Source organism: Haliotis cracherodii, unplaced genomic scaffold (assembly GCF_022045235.1).
Source record: "Haliotis cracherodii isolate W230 unplaced genomic scaffold, xgHalCrac1.p SCAF_9, whole genome shotgun sequence".
NCBI lineage: Eukaryota > Metazoa > Mollusca > Gastropoda > Lepetellida > Haliotidae > Haliotis > Haliotis cracherodii.
In genome coordinates, this window is record NW_027266343.1 from 44977316 (window position 1) to 44998338 (window position 21023).

Consider the following 21023-nt stretch of genomic DNA (forward strand, 5'->3'; position numbering starts at 1 on the left):
CTTTACTTCTCGGTGCACCTGCAGCAGTAGTTTCTCAAAAACTAATAACATACATAGATACAAATTGTGCTTGACATATATTTCGTATTTCTTTATTATACATATAACTCCCAAATAACAAGTAAAATACCAAAAATAGTTTTAGTATATCTTAACATTATTATGTAAGTATTTGACACTATGGGAGAGTAACATTTATGACAATAGTGGAAATGTTTTTTGATAGTGAGTAGGAATGTAGTTTCACTGCACAAAGTTAGTAAACATGACAGAAGTGGGAGATTTGATTGTAAAGTTTCAAAGAGAAGAACATAAAATAACAGGTCTTGTTGATACTGACACGGTATCAGACCTAAAAAATGCCATATATAAAGCAACACAAGTATGTCCCGAGAGACAAAAACTTCTTGGCCTCAAAGTAAAAGGTATTGTTTTATTAAATCATTGGCGGTTAGAATTTGGTGACACCTGGTCATGTTTGCCTATTTTCATTCATTGTGCTCGTTAGATGCTTGTAGACACTAGCTCATTGTGTATCGTTGTTAGAAGGTTTAAAGGCATAAAAGAACTTTTATAAATAACAAGTTTATGGTAGTAGACATGGTATAGATCTAGCTTTTTCATTTCAAACAAAATATCCCAACAAATAAATGCTTCTGTTTGTTCTCACTGTCTCCAGAGTATTCATTGATTTTGCTGGAGACAATTGACATATTTGTGTTTTTTTATCTTGTTTTTATAGGACATTCTTCTGTATCCTGAACAATTTTGAAACAAACATTTAGAACATTATCTGATGAGAATCTGTCAATGTTCTTGAGAATTAACTGATTTGAAACCCTAGGAAATTTATGAATTTTATCAATCACTGTCAATATTATGAGAAGTTATCATATTACCAGGCACTGAAGTAACATTGTGATGGTTAAACAAAGTAGAATAACTTCATACTCTATTTCCGTGTTCTCATTAATTCTGCACAAGTTTATCATGTTAATATTGCCAGAAGCTATCAATCTGCACATCATTCTGAGTTTTTACATATGCAAATAATCACCATATGTCATGTCTTTAACAGCCTTTATTGGTTATTTCATGTAATACCATTGTTGACAAAGTACAAAATACTTTCAAGAAACATGTGAAAGGTGGTCTAAGGCCAAATAAAATATTATACATGTGTTTCTGGTAACCCAACCAACATTACCATCACATTGTTTCTTCACTTGCAATCCTAATGTTTTTATCACTGCTGGAAACAGCTGTCAAGAAAGTTGATTGCTTAAGGTCAAGCCGAAATCTCATCCTATTCGGACGACAACTCCACACAACCAGTCAGATTTATCACCTGTATACTCGGAATATCCCTATCAAATATTGAGTGGTATATTTCATCAAATAAACCTGGTACAAAATACATGTAACACACTTGACAATTTTATTTGTATTTACACATTGATTTTATTTATATTTTAGATCATAAAATAACAAAAGTTCAACATATTTAGTTAGTGAACTATTCCATGGCATAGCTGGTATACTATAAGAGTGTATGTGTATGATAAGTTTTACCATTGCTTACTGGTGTACACAATGGATACTTGACTCCAGAATATATTGGTTGGAAAAAGCCCACACCCAAACTTTTGATGAATGAATCAGATAGGCCCCTGCAAGTGCAACACTGTACTGTCGTTGCCCAAGCTGTTGGCAACAAATTTATGAAACATTGCATCTAAAATCAGTTCTGAACAAGCAGTTTGTCTAAAACTTTATTTATGTAATTTTATAAAAAAAAATAATAGGACATACTTGCCGACCCATGTCTGTTGGGGTTATGTTTCCTGAAACACAGGTATTGTTTGTTTGGCCTAAGCATGTTAAGTTTAGGATTTGTTTGGGAAATATGTTGAAGATGTAATGATTATCATTTCTCATTTTGTTTATTGGTACTATGTTGGGTTGGCAGCCCAAAAATAACGATATTGTCAGTGTTCGGACTTAAGCATGAACATGATGTAAATGAAGGGGCCCTAATCCTAACCACAAAGTGAAAGATTTAGAGGGCCCCGAGATTCAGTTGCCATGGGAGACATGAAGGACCCCAGGACACCCATAATTTCTAACACTGATGGCGACTTACTTAAATTTGCTAGTTTTCTTTACCATTTTGTCTTCAATATTTATGTTTTCTTTTGTGTGACCTCTTTAGCTTTAGTTGAATACAAAAACCTTCAGTAACATGATCAGAAAGGTAATCAATGTCAATCATATTTATTATCATGATTATTGGCAATACGATAAGAGATTTATGAATAATGCTCAAGATAGGAATGTTTCTTTGGTCATTCCTCTGAACATCTGAATAAAACATTGGAACTTGTTTTGTAGGCAACCAGCTGGAAGATGGAATGTCTCTATCATCTTTGAAGTTGAAACCAAATTCTAAGATCATGCTTGTTGGCACCAGGGAGGAAGAGCTGGTGAGTCTCCCAACATTGTTGTCTGTGATACATTTTGATAGAATCCATGTTGAATATATGAATGCACTGATGTATACTACTCAAAAAGGTTAATGATCACTCCAATGGTTAATCTGTCATGACATGTCATCTGGTAGTCCGTACATGTTTTGAGTAGTATATCTTACTTAAATCAATAAATGAATTGGAATGTTTTATGCTGTTTTACTTTTAGGAAAATTACCTCATTAGCATGGAACCTTATACTCTGATTTGATACCTCTTTTTGCTAATATCAGAAAAAATAGGCATGATCAGTCTAGCTATCTGAACTTTGATAGGATGCATTGGTGTTTGAGCCAATCAGATGTCAACTTTCTATAATGATTTGTCAATCACGAAATTTCAGTCTGAACAAAAGACAATCCACACACGACACAAATGTTCCTTCGATTGCAGGCTATTATTGTTGTATAGAAGTTGTAGGTTAATGTATCATGGAATATGTCTCTTTGTGGCACAGAGGATTCATCAAACTATTCCACAATAGATAAGCACACAAAGAATTTATCTTACTACCCTGATATGATTAAAAGATTTGATTTTAGTGTGATTGATGGAAATGCATATTAGTTTTTGTATGTAACCACTGTAGTTGTATAGGCTTGAGTACCTTAGCCATGTCAGGATGTTGAGATCATGGCTGTGAATCAGTGATGACATTGATTATGATCTTTGCTCTTTCAGCTCCATACCCATCACAGGGTTTCACGGAAGTGGTAATGTCTAAATTAGCCATAGGCCTGTAACACCATGTCATCTTAAACTGATTCTCCAGAAGTTATTTCAGTTTCCACTGCCTGGCACCCCCATTTCCTCCCTCAATGAATCATGACAAAACAGCAATTATTTGTTCATTCATTTCTTTCCAGGCAAAGGTCATTGAGCCACCTGCTGATATGCCGGAAGTTGTGAATGATTTCGATATTGAAGAAGAAGAAATTGCCATTGAAAACAGGTGTTTATGAATGAGTTTAGAATAGTACTAAAATTTAAGAGTAATTCTATCATCATGTCTGTGGGATATTCAAGTCTTGAATTTAAAAAACATGACAAAGTAGTAGTTTTATTATGGTTATTAATAGGTGTATAGCTACCAAGTGTGAAGGAATAGAATCAAAATGCGATATAAATGCAGTAACTATCGTGGTGACAGCGGTCCTCATTGGAATTGCCACACCACCGCTATTTTAACCAACAGCATCGGCAACCAAACACATTCGGTCATATCTGTTAAATTCCGCATTACTGTTGCCAAAACATGGCTGACACAAGCAATGAAGAGCAACAGGGAAGTGTTGTAATCAATCCTTGTTTGCAGAGAATTCTAATTAAGAAGTTAATTTGGATTGAACGTAATTTATAATTCTTAATTATTCTTTTCCTGTGTGAAAATCTACAATTACATCTCTCAGATGGAATAATTCTACACGCCCTGCTTAATTTCTCTTCATTTTACTTCAGAGAAGAATATCTGGAAAAAGTGGCAAGACGAGTGAAAGATTACAAGATCAATATCCTCAATGAACCTCGACCTGGCAAGAAGCTGTTGGTGCTGGATATAGATTATACATTGTTTGGTAGGTGCCATATGTAGATTAGACAATGTTTGGAAGGTGCAATATGTAGATTATAAACTGTTTGGATGGACTATTATTTGGATGACTTACTATGACCTTAATTACTGACTACAACTTACCGTGGGAGGACTCTGGGTTAGAGTAGGACCCCAACAAACTATGCTGTTCATAAAAGGTGACCCAATAGATCAGGTGGTCAGGCTTGGTGACATGGTCGATTGCATGTCATTGTATCCGAACAGTGTGGATTGTTCACAATATTGATCACTGGATTATCCGGCACACTCAGATATTGACAAGCTCCCCACGTATAGCTGGGATATTGATAAGTGCAGCATTAAAAAACAAACAATCAGACTACAACTTTACATAACATTTTCTCACTCACTCAGCAGTTGCTTGTCTGAATCTTGAGGAAAGAAGAAATCCATTGGACCTGTCATGAATCATCATAAAATGTTATGTTATGATGATTTATTCGCAAAATAAACTGAATGAAGTTAACATGTGTTCATTGCCTAATTGCAGATCACAGATCTGTGGCCGAGAATGCCCTGGAGTTGATGAGGCCACACCTTCACGAGTTCCTGACCACAGCATATGAGGACTATGACATCGTCATTTGGTGTTAGTTTATGTTAATGTTCCTTGCATTATGCTTTCTTCTACATGTACTGTTATCATTCTATATATAACATGTAGGGGTATGGGTGGCCCGGTCGTCTAAATTCGTCGTGCAGAGTTGCATCCCTTGGACATGCCAGAAACTTCTGTTTGTGGGTTCGAATCCTAGTTAACCCTGAATATGTTTCTAGGTTTGTCAGCACCATACCTGTGCTCATGTGTTTCACCAAAGTGGTAAATGTCTGAGACCTGCATCACTTCAGGATTTCCTGACGCCATGACATTGCTGATATAGTGTTAAACCCAAGTCACTCACTCATTCATTGACATGCCATGATATGACTGAAATACTGTTAAAATCAGCATTAAACCCAACTCACTCACTCACCCCACATGATGTGTGGGTGTTCCTAGTTCGAATAGATCCCCAGCAACCTATGCTTGTAATAGAAGACTGAAATTGATCACATGGTCAGGCTCAGTGACCAGGCTGATTGTGTGTCATTGCATCACAAAGGTGTGGGACATTACTCATATCATCAACCATTGGTTTGTCTGATCCAGATTTGATTATGTACCATATTTACAGGCCACCAGGGGGCACAGGTGGCCCAGTCGTCTAAGGCACTGCAATTCGCTGTGCAGTTGTGTCCCTTGTGCATGCCAGAAACACATGGTTGTGGGTTCGAATCCGGGTTCGCCCCCATGTGCGGATACAGCTTTTTTGAAAAAGGGGGGTGCACAATTAAGATCTATTTATTGTCTTTGGTGGTAATTTAAATAGAAATACAGATTTTTTTCGAAATAAAAAGGTGCGCACCCCCGCACCCCTCCTCTGTATCCGCCCATGGCCCAAATTATGTTTCTAGGTTTGTCAGCACCATGCCCGTGCTCGTGGGTTTCGCCAACTCACTCACTCACTACAGGCCACCATGACATAACTGGAGTATTCAAGTGTTTGAGTATTGAATGGCAGGGGTTTCAAATGCAAACATTTTGGGCATCAAATACCCATTTAAGCCTACAAATCTGAAAACACAATGTTTTTAGTCATTTTCTCCAGCACTCTATCTCCACATGAACTCTCACAGTTGTGACACAGAGATAATGTCATGCTTGAATGTCTGTGTGTTGTTACGTTGTTTTGACAATGTCTTTGTGTTGTTATGTTGTTTTGACAATGTATCTGTGCGTTATGTTGTTTTGACAATGTATCTGTGCGTTATGTTGTTTTGACAATGTATCTGTGCGTTATGTTGTTTTGACAATGTCTCTGTGCGTTATGTTGTTTTGACAATGTATCTGTGCGTTGCTATGTTGTTTTGACAATGTCTGTGTGTTGTTATGTTGTTTTGACAATGTATCTGTGTGTTGTTATGTTGTTTTGACAATGTATCTGTGTGTTGTTATGTTGTTTCGACAATATATCTGTGTGTTGTTATGTTGTTTTGACAATGTATCTGTGTGTTGTTATGATGTTTCAACAATGTGTCTGTGTTGTTATGTTGTTTCGAAAATGTCTCTGTGTGTTGTTATGATGTTTCAACAATGTGTCTGTGTTGTTATGTTGTTTCGACAATATCTCTGTGTGTTGTTATGATGTTTCGACAATGTATCTGTGTGTTGTTATGTTGTTTTGACAATGTATCTGTGTGTTGTTATGATGTTTTGACAATGTCTGTGTGTTGTTATGTTGTTTTGACAATGTATCTGTGTGTTGTTATGTTGTTTTGACAATGTATCTGTGTGTTGTTATGATGTTTCAACAATGTGTCTGTGTTGTTATGTTGTTTCGAAAATGTCTCTGTGTGTTGTTATGTTGTTTTGACAATGTATCTGTGTGTTGTTATGTTGTTTTGACAATGTATCTGTGTGTTGTTATGATGTTTCAACAATGTGTCTGTGTTGTTATGTTGTTTCGACAATGTCTCTGTGTGTTGTTATGTTGTTTTGACAATGTATCTGTGTGTTGTTATGTTGTTTTGACAATGTCTGTGTGTTGTTGTGTTGTTTTGACAATGTATCTGTGTGTTGTTATGTTGTTTTGACAATGTATCTCTGTGTTGTTATGTTGTTTCAACAATGTATCTGTGTGTTGTTATGTTGTTTCGACAATATCTCTGTGTTTTATGATGTTTTGACAATATCTCTGTGTTGTTATGTTGTTTTGACAATGTATCTCTGTGTTGTTATGTTGTTTTGACAATGTCTCTGTGTTTTATGATGTTTCGACAATATCTCTGTGTTGTTATGTTGTTTTGACAATGTCTCTGTGTGTTGTTATGTTGTTTTGACAATGTCTCTGTGTGTTGTTATGTTGTTTTGACAATGTCTCTGTGTGTTGTTATGTTGTTTTGACAATGTATCTGTGTGTTGTTATGTTGTTTTGACAATGTATCTGTGCGTTGTTATGTTGTTTCGACAATGTATCTCTGTGTTGTTATGTTGTTTTGACAATGTCTCTGTGTTGTTATGATGTTCGACAATATCTCTGTGTTGTTATGTTGTTTTGACAATGTCTCTGTGTTGTTATGTTGTTTTGACAATGTCTCTGTGTGTTTCAGCTGCCACAGGTATGAAATGGATCGAGACGAAGATGAAGGGGTTGGGAGTTGAAACCAATGCCAACTACAAGATCTCCTTCTATGTAGACTGTGATGCCATGATTAGTGTGCACACACCAAAGTATGGGGTCATCGAGGTACAGTTGGAATAACTCTTGTGTGATTATCCTCAAATATAGGATAGCTATGCTATAGATCGCAAAGAACAACGAAGCATGGTATATTTCACGATAAAACATTGTTCTATCATGACTGGAGATTATTTAAATATGTGTTAATATCTTTAGATCTTGTACATCCTTAAAGAATTTGTACATAAATGTTTACATTTATCCTCTCTCACACAATTCATTTCGTCTTTCTTCTTTTCTTTTGATCCTACGTCGCTATATAAATGCAATAATTTTGGACGCAAAGTTAAGCCTCATTTCACCTCAAGTCACCTCTTTTGATCTGATGAGGAAATGTGCTTGAACAAAGTTTCCAGCTTCTGAAAAACAATTCACTAGAACACACCCCAGCATCACCATGGTAAGCACCCTGACAAACTTGGTCATGCATGACCTTCACCCCCAGCGACAGACACACACTGAACACTTGACCACTCCAGCTACCTCATTCTCTCTCTAATAGACAGACAGTGACATGCTTGTTAGTTAGAGAATACATTTTTTTTTTTTTTTTGTGGTAACACTACCCTGCAACCACATGTTTTCTACGTAAATAAGAGATCATGGACTACCAAGAAATGCATCGCATGGCTTTTTTGGTTTGCAGACATACTTTTTCACGCTCCAACCCAAATGACAACTGTTTTGACCGCGGGTTCTGCTTTGCATCCATCGTTCCGATGAATCCTTCAGTATCTCACCTGCACAAATGTCAGCATCGAGAGATGGACAGGCATTCCATGTAGAAGGATCCAGAGAGTATACCTCAAGGCTCCTCCCAGGCAAAGAATACAACCATCAAGAAATCCAAAAGTGATTGAAAAGACTCAGGAATCAGCCCAACCTGCGCTCTTCAGTCAAAGCCGATGGTGTGTCAGATACTTTTCTGACAAATGACATCCCTGCCATTCTTGACAAGCAGTCTGTTCTGGATCATTCAGGGTCTACATTTGTTTCAGACTTGCACCAGGTTCAAGAAAAAAAAACCTTGGTTGTTGCAGGATCATCCGATCCTACCCTGCCTTCACAGTCGGTCATTGCCTCGCCTGCTCCCAGGAAGTCCACGATTAGTCGTTTGTCGTCAACTACTTCCACAAGAGATACTACTGGAGATACTGCTGATCACTCCTCTTCAGATCACATCCCTCCATCTGCATTAGACTTTGTCTGATCTTCCACTTCGAGTGACAGTCCATTTCCTACGCCTGCAGTGTCAACATCTTGAAGACCAGAAAAAGAAGGATCGTCGACTTCCTACATTCGTTCCTGCTCAACATGACCTCCATGATCTCAACAGTGGTAGATCCTCTTCCTTTCGTGGACATGGATGTGGCCGCCAGGAACAACATGGGTCAAAGTCCTCAGGATGCACTGTATCGTTCTCAGCAGCGAGTCCGCCAAGTGACTTGCTTCAAATTCAGTTCAACTGGGAACTTCTGCCTCCAGCCATTCCTGCTGTACCCTCACCAGTAGGCGAAGAGAAGCGACTTCACATCAACAACCTCGAGTTCAAGGCAGTAATCCTGGCAATCTCCCTTTGGTCAGAGCTTCTTCATTCATTTCACCTCAAGATCCAGTCAGACAACATCTCAGTTGTTTGGTACATCAATAAGATGGCTTCCACAAGTCGATTTCACTCCTGTCACTCTCACTTGACTTCTGCTGGTTGATCGACTCCCTCATCATTCAGGTTCGAGTGAGGCACATTTCAGGGGACTCCATTGTGATAACCTACTCCCTATCCTGATCCGACCAGCCACCACCAACAGAATGACGTCTCTATCCATTGATCTTAAGGTGGATCTGCCAACTCTACCCGCTCCCACAAGTTAATCTGTTTGCTACAAGGTTCAACACTCAGCTATCACGGTTCGTCTCTCCCTTTTCCGATCCTCCAGCTCGGGACCAGGATGAACTGATGATCTCAGGGAAAGCCTCAACACCTGTGCCTTTCCCCCAACCGATGTTCTACCTCGGGTCCGTCAGAAAGTAACTGCCACCAGTCTCCTCACACTGATTTTGGTCGCACCCTTTTGGCAAACACGGAATTGGTTTCCCACATTGGTACAGCTTGCTGACAGGAGGTTCCACCGTCTTCCACCCTCTCCAAACACTCCATCTTTGCATTTAGCGCATATACAGCAGCCCCTTGTCTATTCTAAGCAGGTAGCTTAGACCATTACAGAGGCTCAACGTTCCTTTACTAAGACCCTCTATGACCATAAGTGGAAGGCTGTCAAAGCCCATTCTTGTGCTTGTGACATCTCCACTCCTACGTGGAAACTTAAGGGATCTGCTTGGGCCACTTAGCTAGCTGCGACAATTTCGGTTCATTGCTACTCTCTCATTCGGTCCTACAAGTTGGCGGAACAGTCATCCTGTTTCGGTCCTCCCACCTGGGATCTCAACGTCACCCTCATCATTTATCATTGGCCGATTATGAACGCTTGCTGACAAAGAGTTCAGGTTAATCACTTTCACGGTCATTTTTTTACTGGCCATTGTGACTGCTGTCTGTGTTAGCAAGATCCATGCTCTAAATGTTAACAGTCAGAGAACGGGAAGGTTTTTCTGTGCCTTTGCCTTCACTGGGATTTCATCGCAAAGAACCAGCTTCCAGATCGCCTGTTTACAATTCCGTTGCTGGCATCCATGATGACCTTGAAGATCTCTCCTTATGTCAGGTGCAAGCGCTCTAAATCTACTTGGTGGCTGCAAGACCACTTCAGCGCTCACAGAAGAGACTCTTCATGCCCGCTCTAAACTGCCGCTTTAACCAAAGTTTCCCATACTACGGTCTAATTCTGGGCTTACACTTTTGGTTGATTGCCTTTGCCTGTTGCATCCAATCCTCATAACACCCGAGCAGTCGTGTCCACCATGGTTTTACATAGCAACTGCTCCCCCCACCATTATGGAAGGCTGTTTTTTCTGTGAAGTTGGACACAGCCATTGCTTCCCACTATCTCCGTGACATCTTCGTTACTGACGTCTAGGGCTTACATCAATTTGGTCCCTAGTTCCTGGCACAGCAGCACAGATAATCAAGGCATATTCCCAATCCTGTTTGTTGTTCTATCCTTTGTGTAGGTATATACAGAATAAAATCTTGGTAATTTCATTCCTGCATATCCCTTCTCTTTATTCCGCTCACCTGTCTAGTACATACCCCGGTATGTTGACAGGTACTGGTTCAAAGATCCCTTTTGTGGATATCCTGGATCATTCCTCTTCTCATCTTAGCATGTTTCAATCCCTTGGTCATGATTGATTGCTTCAAAAATGTGTTCAAAGAGATGCCGAGCAGGTGCACCGTTTTGTCCATGGGAGATAGTGATGTGTCCTGTCTCATTGGATCAATTGGCTGGAGATAGTGATGTGTAATTGGTATTAAGTTGTACTCTGTATTTCTTGTCCTTTACAACTACCGGCCATCTCGGACCATATAAGCAACTGTCCCAATCACATCATCAACTGGGACAACGTCCAAATCCTCGCCAACAACCTCCATGATTTCACTAAAAGAAAACTAACAGAAGCAGCCCACATTCGCCGCCACAACCCATAAAAAAACAGAGACCAAGGCTATTTCATCCCACCCGCCTACTATGAACTCATCAAACAATAATCACTTATCCTGTTTATTGGCTTCATGACCCTATTGGCTTCCAGCTATGTGTTTTCTGTCCATCGTGTGGTGACAGCACCATCCCTTTGTTGTCACACCTATCAATGATATCCCACTCATGTATGCTATTGTTGTTACTGTTAATCCTCCACCTACTATATATATTCTGCACTATGTCCCTCATTCAGTCTTGCTTGACAACACTATAAGGATCTATACCGAAACGTCACTTTTCACAGTATTAAAGAAGTTGTTATCCATAAAATTGTGTCTATCTTACATTTTGTTCGATTAATAAATCAGGATTGTATCACTTAATTAGTGTGTTTTCCTGTAGGTCGCTTGGCACGAGAGTCGTGCATGACCCAGTTTGGGTGGTAACCATGGTGATGCTCGGGTATGTTCGGGTGAATTAGTTTTTAGAAGCTGGAAATTTTGTTCAATCATGTGAAATCACGAAAAAATATGGCCATATAAAATGTATGATGTCCAAAAACATGATACGATGATACTCAACCATGGAAACTTGAGACATGTATTGTTAACCAAGCTTGTTTTTGTGTTAAAGGTGAAACCACTTGGGGTTATCTGGGGCAAGTTCGAACAATGGACTGCCAAGAACACAATCATGTTTGACGATATCCGTCGGAACTTCATCATGAATCCACAAAATGGCCTGAAAGTGAGTACTGATAAATGGATGTTATTGAAACAATACTCAGCATCAGTATGGAAGGAACACCTGGGTACTTAGGGTCTCAAACATGAACTACAAGCACCAATAGTATGTTGACAGTGTGATTAACAGTTGAAGAACATGTTGTTTATGCCTGTGTCACACTGATTGTTGGATGCTTTTATGAAACTGGAAAAATGGATGGCTTTGTACTAAAACTAATGAAAAGGTCAAGATTGAAGATGATGGCAAAAGCTACCTCAGAAACATGCCTGAACTTAACCAGTGGTTTAACCAATGCCCATGCAATGCAGGACAAGTTGCTATCAATATGGGTATAGGGGTGGTGGGGTAGCCTAGTGGTTAAAGCGTTCGCTCATCACGCCAAAGACCCGGGTTTGATTCCCCAGATGGGTACAATGTGTGCCCATTTCTGGTGTCCTCCGCTGTGATATTGCTGGAATATTGCTGGAATATTGCTGGAATATTGCTAAAAGTGGCGTAAATGCATGCTTACTCACTTTCAATGTGGGTATGAAGTGGTGCATGCCCGATGCAATTGATCTGCTCTCTTGGAAGTTGAAAATGTTGTACAATTAACTACGGTTATAACAAACCGAAAGGGACCACTAATTTTAGTTTGTAATAACCGTAGTTCATCATAAGCATATATACAGCATATATACAACAAATAGCCGGGACTAAAAAATAAGTTTGTTACATTGGTCTGTTCATTATAGTTTACTGTAATCTCATACTTTTATCTTTTATTATCTGATAATGATTTTGAGTATATAAGTTACTTTTAATGTTTGTGTATAAAGAGCAACATAGTTGCTGTCTGAAGTTTATTGGTGAGTCATATAAGATGATCATGATGATACAATATGCTATGCACAAGGACAAAATACTTTCCGTTGTTTTTAGTTGCACAAAATACCATGATCATTGCTTCTTGTATCTTTGGGAGAGTTTATGTTAATGTAACATTTATTTTTCAACTGGACCTGACAAGGTAGTATTTGTGCACATTTGTCTTTCAGATCAAACCATTTAAGAAAGCCCACTTCAACCGTGAGTCTGATACAGAGTTGTTAAAACTGTCAAGATACCTGAAGGACATCGCTCAGCTGGAAGATTTTTCCTGTCTCAATCACAAGAAATGGGAAAGGTGATTATTTTTTAGTCTACTCTCATCAGATCTGTTCGCTTCCTTGTTCAGGGTGTGGTCTAGTGACTCAATTGTCACACCGAAAGCCTGGGATTGATTCCGTACATTGGTACAATGTGTGACGCCCATTTCTGGTGTATGTCTGGTGTACATATATTGCGAAAACTGGCATAATAATTCACTGACGCACTGTTCAAAGAGGCACCATAGTTCAGTGTGCAGAATTGCGTCATTTGGACATGCCACAAACCTATGCTCGTGTTTTCGAATCCCGGTTCGCCCCAAAATGTTTCTAGGTTTGTCAGCACCTGTGCTCGTGGGTTTCACCAAAGTGGTCAACGTCTTAGATCTGCATCTCCTCAGGCTTTCCTCCCACATCAAGCTGACATGCTAGGATGTAACTGGAATACTGTTTAAAAGTGGTGTTAAACTCAGTTCACTCCCTCGCTCAGGGTTTAAAGGTGTGGAATATGTCATCAGTACCAGTATTGTTTAAAGGTGCCTCAATCAAAACTGAGTGCATGACCAGTAAGGCAGGATGGCTTACTTAGTATCTGATTGTACAGAGTAGATTGCATCTGGATTGGTAACTTACTACACAAGCCCACAAGCCAACAAATTGATTACCACAGAGAAACATCATCTACAAAGGGAATCGTGTGTTTTTTCTTTCAGTATTTGGAACTGCTTTTGATCATTATTCACATTTGTTTTTCATTAGACGTGTCTTGAATAAAAGAATGTTTCCATTGGAGTTTGTCAGGTGAACTTTCAGTCAATCAGCGTCGAGGCTTCTAAGTTATCATATGTGTGATCAAAGCATTGAGAGAAGCATATGTCGACAACAAACTTAACATTGCTTAAATAACCAGTTCCAAAAGAAAATATGAAAGGCAAGGTTATTATATTGTTGCGGGTGCTTTTTACAACCTGTCGTTTCTGTTCACCGTGGCATCTACACCCAAACTGGAGCACCATCAAAGGAATATTTATGTTGAGTGTGAGTTAATTTTGTTGATATCGTAATTTCCAAATTTGAACTGATAGAGAAATAAAGCGGAATCATTTTAGAAAGCTGACATATGAATGGCTTAAGAACCCATGCATCCTTCACCTAGGCTGGACACTCAATTTTCGCCTCATCTGACACGACCTATGGATAGGTTTTCATATCTTCACACACATATATGTCGGAGTAAAGGATGGGATTTTAATAAGATTGTCAGTTCAGGTTATCTAATAAGTAGATCCTCTTTTGTTTTGCCAGGTACAAACCACCACGACATGCAGCCAAGCGACACATCGATGGACACGGCAGTCAGGGCCCTGCTGGAGATGAAGGCTGACTTCTGATTGGTTGATTGACAGGTCACATGATTGGTAGAGTGTTTGGAAATGATGTGAACTATTTATCTGAGTGTCAGCTGACAGTATGACTGGTCATAGCAGATAAGGCTGAATATTTTACACTGCTGTCATTCTCATATTTTTGTGCAGGTGTTTACTGTAAACTGTTAAAGGAAGTCGTCAGACATCATATGTGGTCTTGGTCTTAAGGGATATGAACAGAATATGTCTATTAGTTAGAAGTTGTTTCTTTTTTTGTACGGCATCAAAGGACGTGACAATGGACTTTTTGTCACTTTCTGGAATTTTTCTCTGCATTTTGCTAATCAGACATTTGGTTGTCATGAAAACATGTCTTCACACACTGTTTAATGTGGAGCGTTAAAAAATTATGAAAACATTAAGATATTCCCTGTGGTAACATCTAAAACTGAAGTTGAAAAAAATTGTCACTTTATTTTTCTTAAAATGACCACAGTTTAATAACATGTAAATATAGTGCTACAGACAGTTACAGATAGCACAATAATAGCCATGACAGCAGATAGGACTTAATTTGAAAATTAAAATTGACACTTTTTGTTCTTTGAAGAGAGGTTGCATGCCATTTTAAACAAATATTGTTTTTGTTGTCTGGAGCACAGTAAACACCACTTGAAGACCTCCTTTGACTTTATTGTTCCATTGTTTTCTTGAGGAGTGAAGGCTGAAAACGATCAGTGTGTTAACACTTGAATGCAGCAAACTAGTTGCTTATTTTGTGAAAGGGGTAAAACAGTACATCAATACTAATACTACGCTATGGCTTCATGATAAGATGCATATATCAATATTGTATTCTATATGTGTGTATTACAAGATTGTATTATGATCAAGATACAATGTGTATGTTACAATACTGTATTATGATACAATGTGTATATAAAAATATTGTACCACGCTTCAATATTGAAAACACACAATGCATCATGATGCATTGTGTAATATTACAATACAGCATCATGACTTAGTGTGGATAGTAAAGATTTGCATCAAGATTCAATATTGCAATGTGTATCACAGCTTAAATGACCAATTTACTTAATTAGTAAGGTTACCAGAGTAGGTGAGTTATTACATAACTCACATGAGCGAATACATTGGCATATATATACATTGATGTACATTCATATTTCATTATTATTTATTGCAAAATACATATACCCTTCCTTTTGAAGTACTTGACAATTTGACACTAAGTAATGTGAGTAACATAACATCGCTCAATTAATATGAAACATCACTCACTAGAAGTTGGTTAAACTAACCCACGCTCATGGTTACATTGCCCAGTTAAAACAAAGACATTTAAGCAAATTAAGCATCAAAGGATAGCACACTGGAACACCATGTGAATATATTTGGTCAATTGGTCACCATCCTGCAAATACCCCGTTTCACCAGTGGTCATTGTTATGTTATTTGGGACAGTTGGGTATCCTAGTGGTTAAAGCGTTCGCGCGTCACGCCGATGACCCGGGTTCGATTCCCAACATGGGTACAATGTGTTAAGCCCATTTCTGTTGTCCCCCGCCGTGATATTGCTGGAATATTGCTAAAAGCGGTGTAAAACCATACACACTCACTTACACTCACTGTTATATTATTTGGTCTTTAGTGTAGGTGTATATGCTCAATTATTGTCATCACCTTTGCTTGATTGGCTGTTGCCCTAGACAGTGTGTGATTGGTTCAGTAAGCCGGTGAATGTAGTATATATTTGATGTATTGCTCTGCCCCCTGTTGAACACCATAGGGCACCACAGGGCGCCAGATATATATGAAAAGGATTTTTTTTAGGCTTCACCAATATTGTCATTGCTTCAGAACCAGTTGATGTTTTTCTATGTTGTATAGTACTGAAACAAATAAGACTACACATTTACCATATTTGCCGTAATAAGTGCCTCAGGGGCTTAGAAAATTGACAAAGGCTTTTTACAACCATTCACAGTTACGTTTGATGTCAGAGATCCACCAGTAGTGAACATAGTTCAAACGTCAATGAAAATATGTTTTTGATAATAGTTACCAGGCAGTTATTTTCCTCTTCTACCCTTCTGTTGTCTGTTAATGATACTCAAGAAAACATGGTCTGTCATCATGGTCATATAAGATTTTAGTCTTAGTAGGGCGCTTTTAAAGATTACTTACAGATTGTTCTAGAAGTTGCTCGGGGTGATTATTGAGGGTGCTTAATACGGCGAATATGGTAACCATGAAATTCAGAAAACCTTACTCCGACTTGGGACAGATCCTTTTGTTATGACTTTCCATGTTTACTTGTGTTTTGTTTCATTTCACTTAAAACCAGTTTGAAGCACTTAGGTGCTATATATGGTTACCAGTAATTGCAATCCACAGATGTAAGGTTGTTGTGTTTCACCTTCTCCAAGAGATCCATGCCACCATGTTTTGATTTTGTCATTCAGATCTGACTGTATTGTCAACTGATTGTAAAGGTTGTATCATTGCACAATTGTACATGTCGTGTAGAACTGCTTTGTCCAAGAGCGGTTCCTTCTTGTTCATCAATCATTCGTCCTTCATTTCCTGCCATCTTTATGTCCAACATATTTGTATTAATTGACTAATGGCCTTTTAGAAGTATATCCAGGACCCTTTTTCCATGGCCTTATTAATTACAAGCCTTATAAATAAATAACCTTCTAACAAGGTGATTTGCAAAATGTTGCAAATGAACTCACATTTTTTACCCAAAGAAATTCTTTCAGTGGTCCAATTCCTAATTCGTAATTGCCTTATTAATAATTACTGGAAGTAGAGAATCATATGGCCAGTTATTTTTGGTTGTGGTTAGTGGGATTTTTGTGGGGGAGAGGAAAAAGACAACCATGTGGTGGACGCTTTCAGTGTAAATGTGTGAATAAATTTGTAGGATAACAAACAACATTTGAAAATACTTCATACTTAACAAACTTTTATAGGTTATCAATGAGACACATAACTGCACAAGGCTTAGCTTGAATAAGTTTAACTTTCCAATTCTGTACAGGTGATTCCTACTCATTACTCACTGCACAAGTTAATGGTAAATCCCAGGTCAGCATGGTTTTACTATAACTGGGTTAAGGAAGTTTCCAGGCAGTGGAATAGTCTGAAGAACTTTGTAAACACATATTCGATTATTTGACAAATTGGCCACTAAAATCAATATAAGATGTTCTGTGTATTTAGGTATGAGATAATCACACACAACAATGTCACTTTGTCACACAGTCATCATGCTTCCTCATGCAAGTAAATATCTACTGCTAAAATCATTTTCTTGTCCTTCAAGTGAAAGTTGAAGCATTTTTATTGTCAGTCTGTTTGTTAACACAGAATTGAGGAGTCTGTGTACATGTGACATGTGCCGTGTCCAGTGCTAAAAGAAATCCATTTATGTCATGTGATGCTTCAAGTCTGGAAGTTTTCGGTTACCACTCATTGATGACCTTTAAGTTGGAAAAAAACTACTGTTATTGAATGTTAAGTATAACTTTTGAAAGTGGTCTTTAGTCCTTCTGACATGCACTTTGAAACTATGTTGTATCTGTATCAGCTTCAGTATAAGGAACGGAGAATCAATTTGTGCTTTTGAAATTGTAATTTTCCTGAGTATCAATTACTTTTTTCATTGGTTTTAATATTATGTCCAGGGTGTCTACTGAAGTGTCAATGACTGTGTATCCAATGTAACTGTTACGTTTACATTTGTTATGGGTTGTTTTTGGACAGCAAATTGACACACCAAGGTTTTACCTTATAATATAACTTGATAATGTATATGCCTTGTGTAGACATAGGAAAACAGTGCACCCCCGTTTCTCAGGACCAGGGCAGTTCCCCCTTCCTCGGGGGTTCAGAATCCATTGCACAAACCAGTTGATTTCAATTTTACAACATTAAAACGTGATCACAAAATATTATGAATTCTCCACAGTTCATCTGCTGCAGAACAAGTCCTACTCTTTAGAGAAAATATTTTATTTGCCTCATAAGACTTTACAAACCACCATTGACTGGCTGGCTGGACATTTTGAGTGCATGCTTTTTCAGATTAATGCTATCATTTCCTGATTTGACATTTAACAAGAAAGCGTATGTACATGGTAGGGTTCAGGAGTTTGTATCCAAAAATGCAAACTAGAATATTGAAATGTCAACAGCATTGTTGACTAATGCATCGACTGTTCCCAAGTTGTAGCATGTTTCATTATTAGTTTATCCCTATACTATTTTTAATGTTATTATGAAATAATATGTTGGCTCAAACATACTCAAGTCACGCTGTGACAACTGAAATCAGGTTCAAACCAATGTCAAACCCACTCACTCACTCTGATCAAGCGTGCCACTGTGGCGCCAATTATCAGGCAGCCATGATAGTCGTCCGTGACACTGCAGTTTCGCTGTCTAGAACACTGTGGGCCCACTGTAGGGCCACTGTGGGGCCAATTATCAGGCAGCCATGATAGTCATCTGTGACACTGCAGTTTCGCTGTCCAGAACACTGTGGGGCCAATTATCAGGCAGCCATGATAGTCGTCCGTGACACTGCAGTTTCGCTGTCCAGAACACTGTGGGCCTACTGTAGGGCCACTGTGGGGCCAATTATCAGGCAGCCATGATAGTCGTCCGTGACACTGCAGTTTCGCTGTCCAGAACACTGTGGGCCCACTGTAGGGCCACTGTGGGGCCAATTATCAGGCCGCCATGATAGTCGACCGTGACACCGCAGTTTTGTTTTCCAGAACATTTATGTAAGACAGTTGGTGTTGAACTTTACTGTTTATTACCAAGAGTCACAACAGCAACTGTGCTACCAAAAATATGCAGCCACGTTACAAGCAGTACAAGAGGACACGTTTCCATGCTTAGCCCTCTTAGAACCAATCAAAGTGATACACATTAATTCAGTCCATGAATAAGCATGCAAGAACTCATGCGAATTGAACAAACCACAGAACCCAGAAGAACAGGTGACAGTGTTTATTGACATGTAACCATGGCAACTAACGGTACATTTAGCCCTGTATCCCGGTGAATATTCTACACAGCAGCAGATTGCAGGTTCACCCTCGCACTATTTCAAATGTCTAAAGCAGTCATACACACAAGACTAGTAGACAATGAATTATTACTGCCAGATCTCCCTTGTACCGATATTTTTAATGACATGTATTCACATTCTTAAAGATCTGCTGTAAAGTTTGTGATGTTCGTGAAATCCACTATTGGTACATTCTGTTGACAGACATCATGCTAGCTATTGGCCTATGCATCCCTTCACGCAATCATTTTGCTGACAACTATGTGACTTTTTAAATGTAAGATTCAAAAATGAGAACCGATAATTCAGTGTAAAGACTGCTAATTTTTTTGCAAAGTGATATTATTTGCGTGAATTCACAAATGAAAGTTAACATGATGCCTGCTCTGTTTATGTTATTCAAACGTATTATCACGGTCCTCACTGGTTTTCTGTATGAGAAATACTCAACAAAAATAAATGCTGCTTTATTATGAATCGTGTTTTTCTAATTTCTCGTAAACATCCAAACGATACCTATCGGTATCAGATCCTGCTGCAAGAACAAGCACAGCAACATGTCCTGGAAAGAGTATAGGATTTCACAGTATAGGACAGTCGTTGCACTGCTTCTGCAGCAGGGCCCTAAAGAAACTCAATAAATAAGTAAAGGAACAAATATTCATTCTGAAGATAATATTATTTCAATATTATATTTATTTTGTTTCTACTAAAATGACTGAACAATATAGGTGGTTATGACACTTGCTTTGTTAGAAGCATGGGTTAAAGATTAAAACGTTTGGTTCTCAGACACTGACCTCTCATAACGTGTATCAGTTCTGACTAAACGCACAAAAGTGATACATCGGAAACCTAGGAAGCACAACTTTCAAAACTAAATAACAATTTGCGAAAAGTAAGTGCCTGAGAATCAACTGTTTTTATTCTCTTATACATAAACAAACAAAATAGTTCACATTTTCTTCATTCGTCAACACACCCTATTAACATACACATGATGTGTATTGTTTGAAACCACACTAACATTTTGGGTAAGACAAGTCTAGAGAATGAAAGTTACCGAATTTGTTGCACGTGTAGGCAAACATCAATCTGTAAATCCTATATTTGAGACAAAATCATCAGGGAGTGGGAAATAAGATCTGAAGATGGCTTACCAATGTGTAAAGTCACTCAAAATCTTGAAAGGAAAGGAACATTCCTGATACTACCCTCCATGCCCAAAATATTTCTTTCACCTTCACTAAGCTTTACTGTGTTAAAGCTGGAATACTCATGACTGTGGTGTAAACATACACACTGGCCTTGTAAGTTGTCTTTGTTAACCTGATCCTGAACATCTAACATAGCACATAACTGTGACATTTTTCCTGCATTAGAACATCCATTCGATGATGATAAATACCCAGTACATATTTGACACCCTAGACAGCATCATTTTGAGCCATAATGTGAATGATACAACACAAAATATAGCCACCAATCAAACTACAGTTGTGAGCAAGATAAACCCTGTGCTAAGACAGCAATAGGATAGATGGAAGTGGTGATGTCACTTCCGATACAAAAGGTTTGGTGGCGAATAAGTTAGCGATAGGATAGATGGTGGTGGTGACATCACTTCGGATATGAAGCTTTGGAGA

At 38.5% G+C, this 21023-nt stretch overlaps 1 protein-coding gene across 1 annotated transcript; it reads left to right on the forward strand.

Annotated features, from left to right (window-relative positions):
- The first annotated feature begins 265 nt into the window (after positions 1-265).
- On the forward strand, positions 266-19844 carry LOC139453150 (ubiquitin-like domain-containing CTD phosphatase 1). Its single transcript, XM_071234779.1, has 9 exons — positions 266-425; positions 2392-2483; positions 3395-3480; positions 3987-4102; positions 4631-4729; positions 7291-7427; positions 11657-11770; positions 12808-12935; positions 14203-19844. The coding sequence occupies exons 1-9, from the start codon at positions 266-268 to the stop codon at positions 14279-14281; spliced, it is 1011 nt and encodes a 336-aa protein (XP_071090880.1). The 3' UTR covers positions 14282-19844.
- The last annotated feature ends 1179 nt before the right edge of the window (positions 19845-21023 follow it).

Bases quoted from the DNA above. Each gene is read 5' to 3' on its own strand.
- LOC139453150 (XM_071234779.1), top strand. From the start codon at position 266: ATGACAGAAGTGGGAGATTTGATTGTAAAGTTTCAAAGAGAAGAACAT. The intron at 4,730-7,290 runs GTTAGTTTATGT...TGTGTGTTTCAG, and splicing joins CTATGACATCGTCATTTGGT to CTGCCACAGGTATGAAATGG. The intron at 7,428-11,656 runs GTACAGTTGGAA...TTTGTGTTAAAG, and splicing joins CAAAGTATGGGGTCATCGAG to GTGAAACCACTTGGGGTTAT.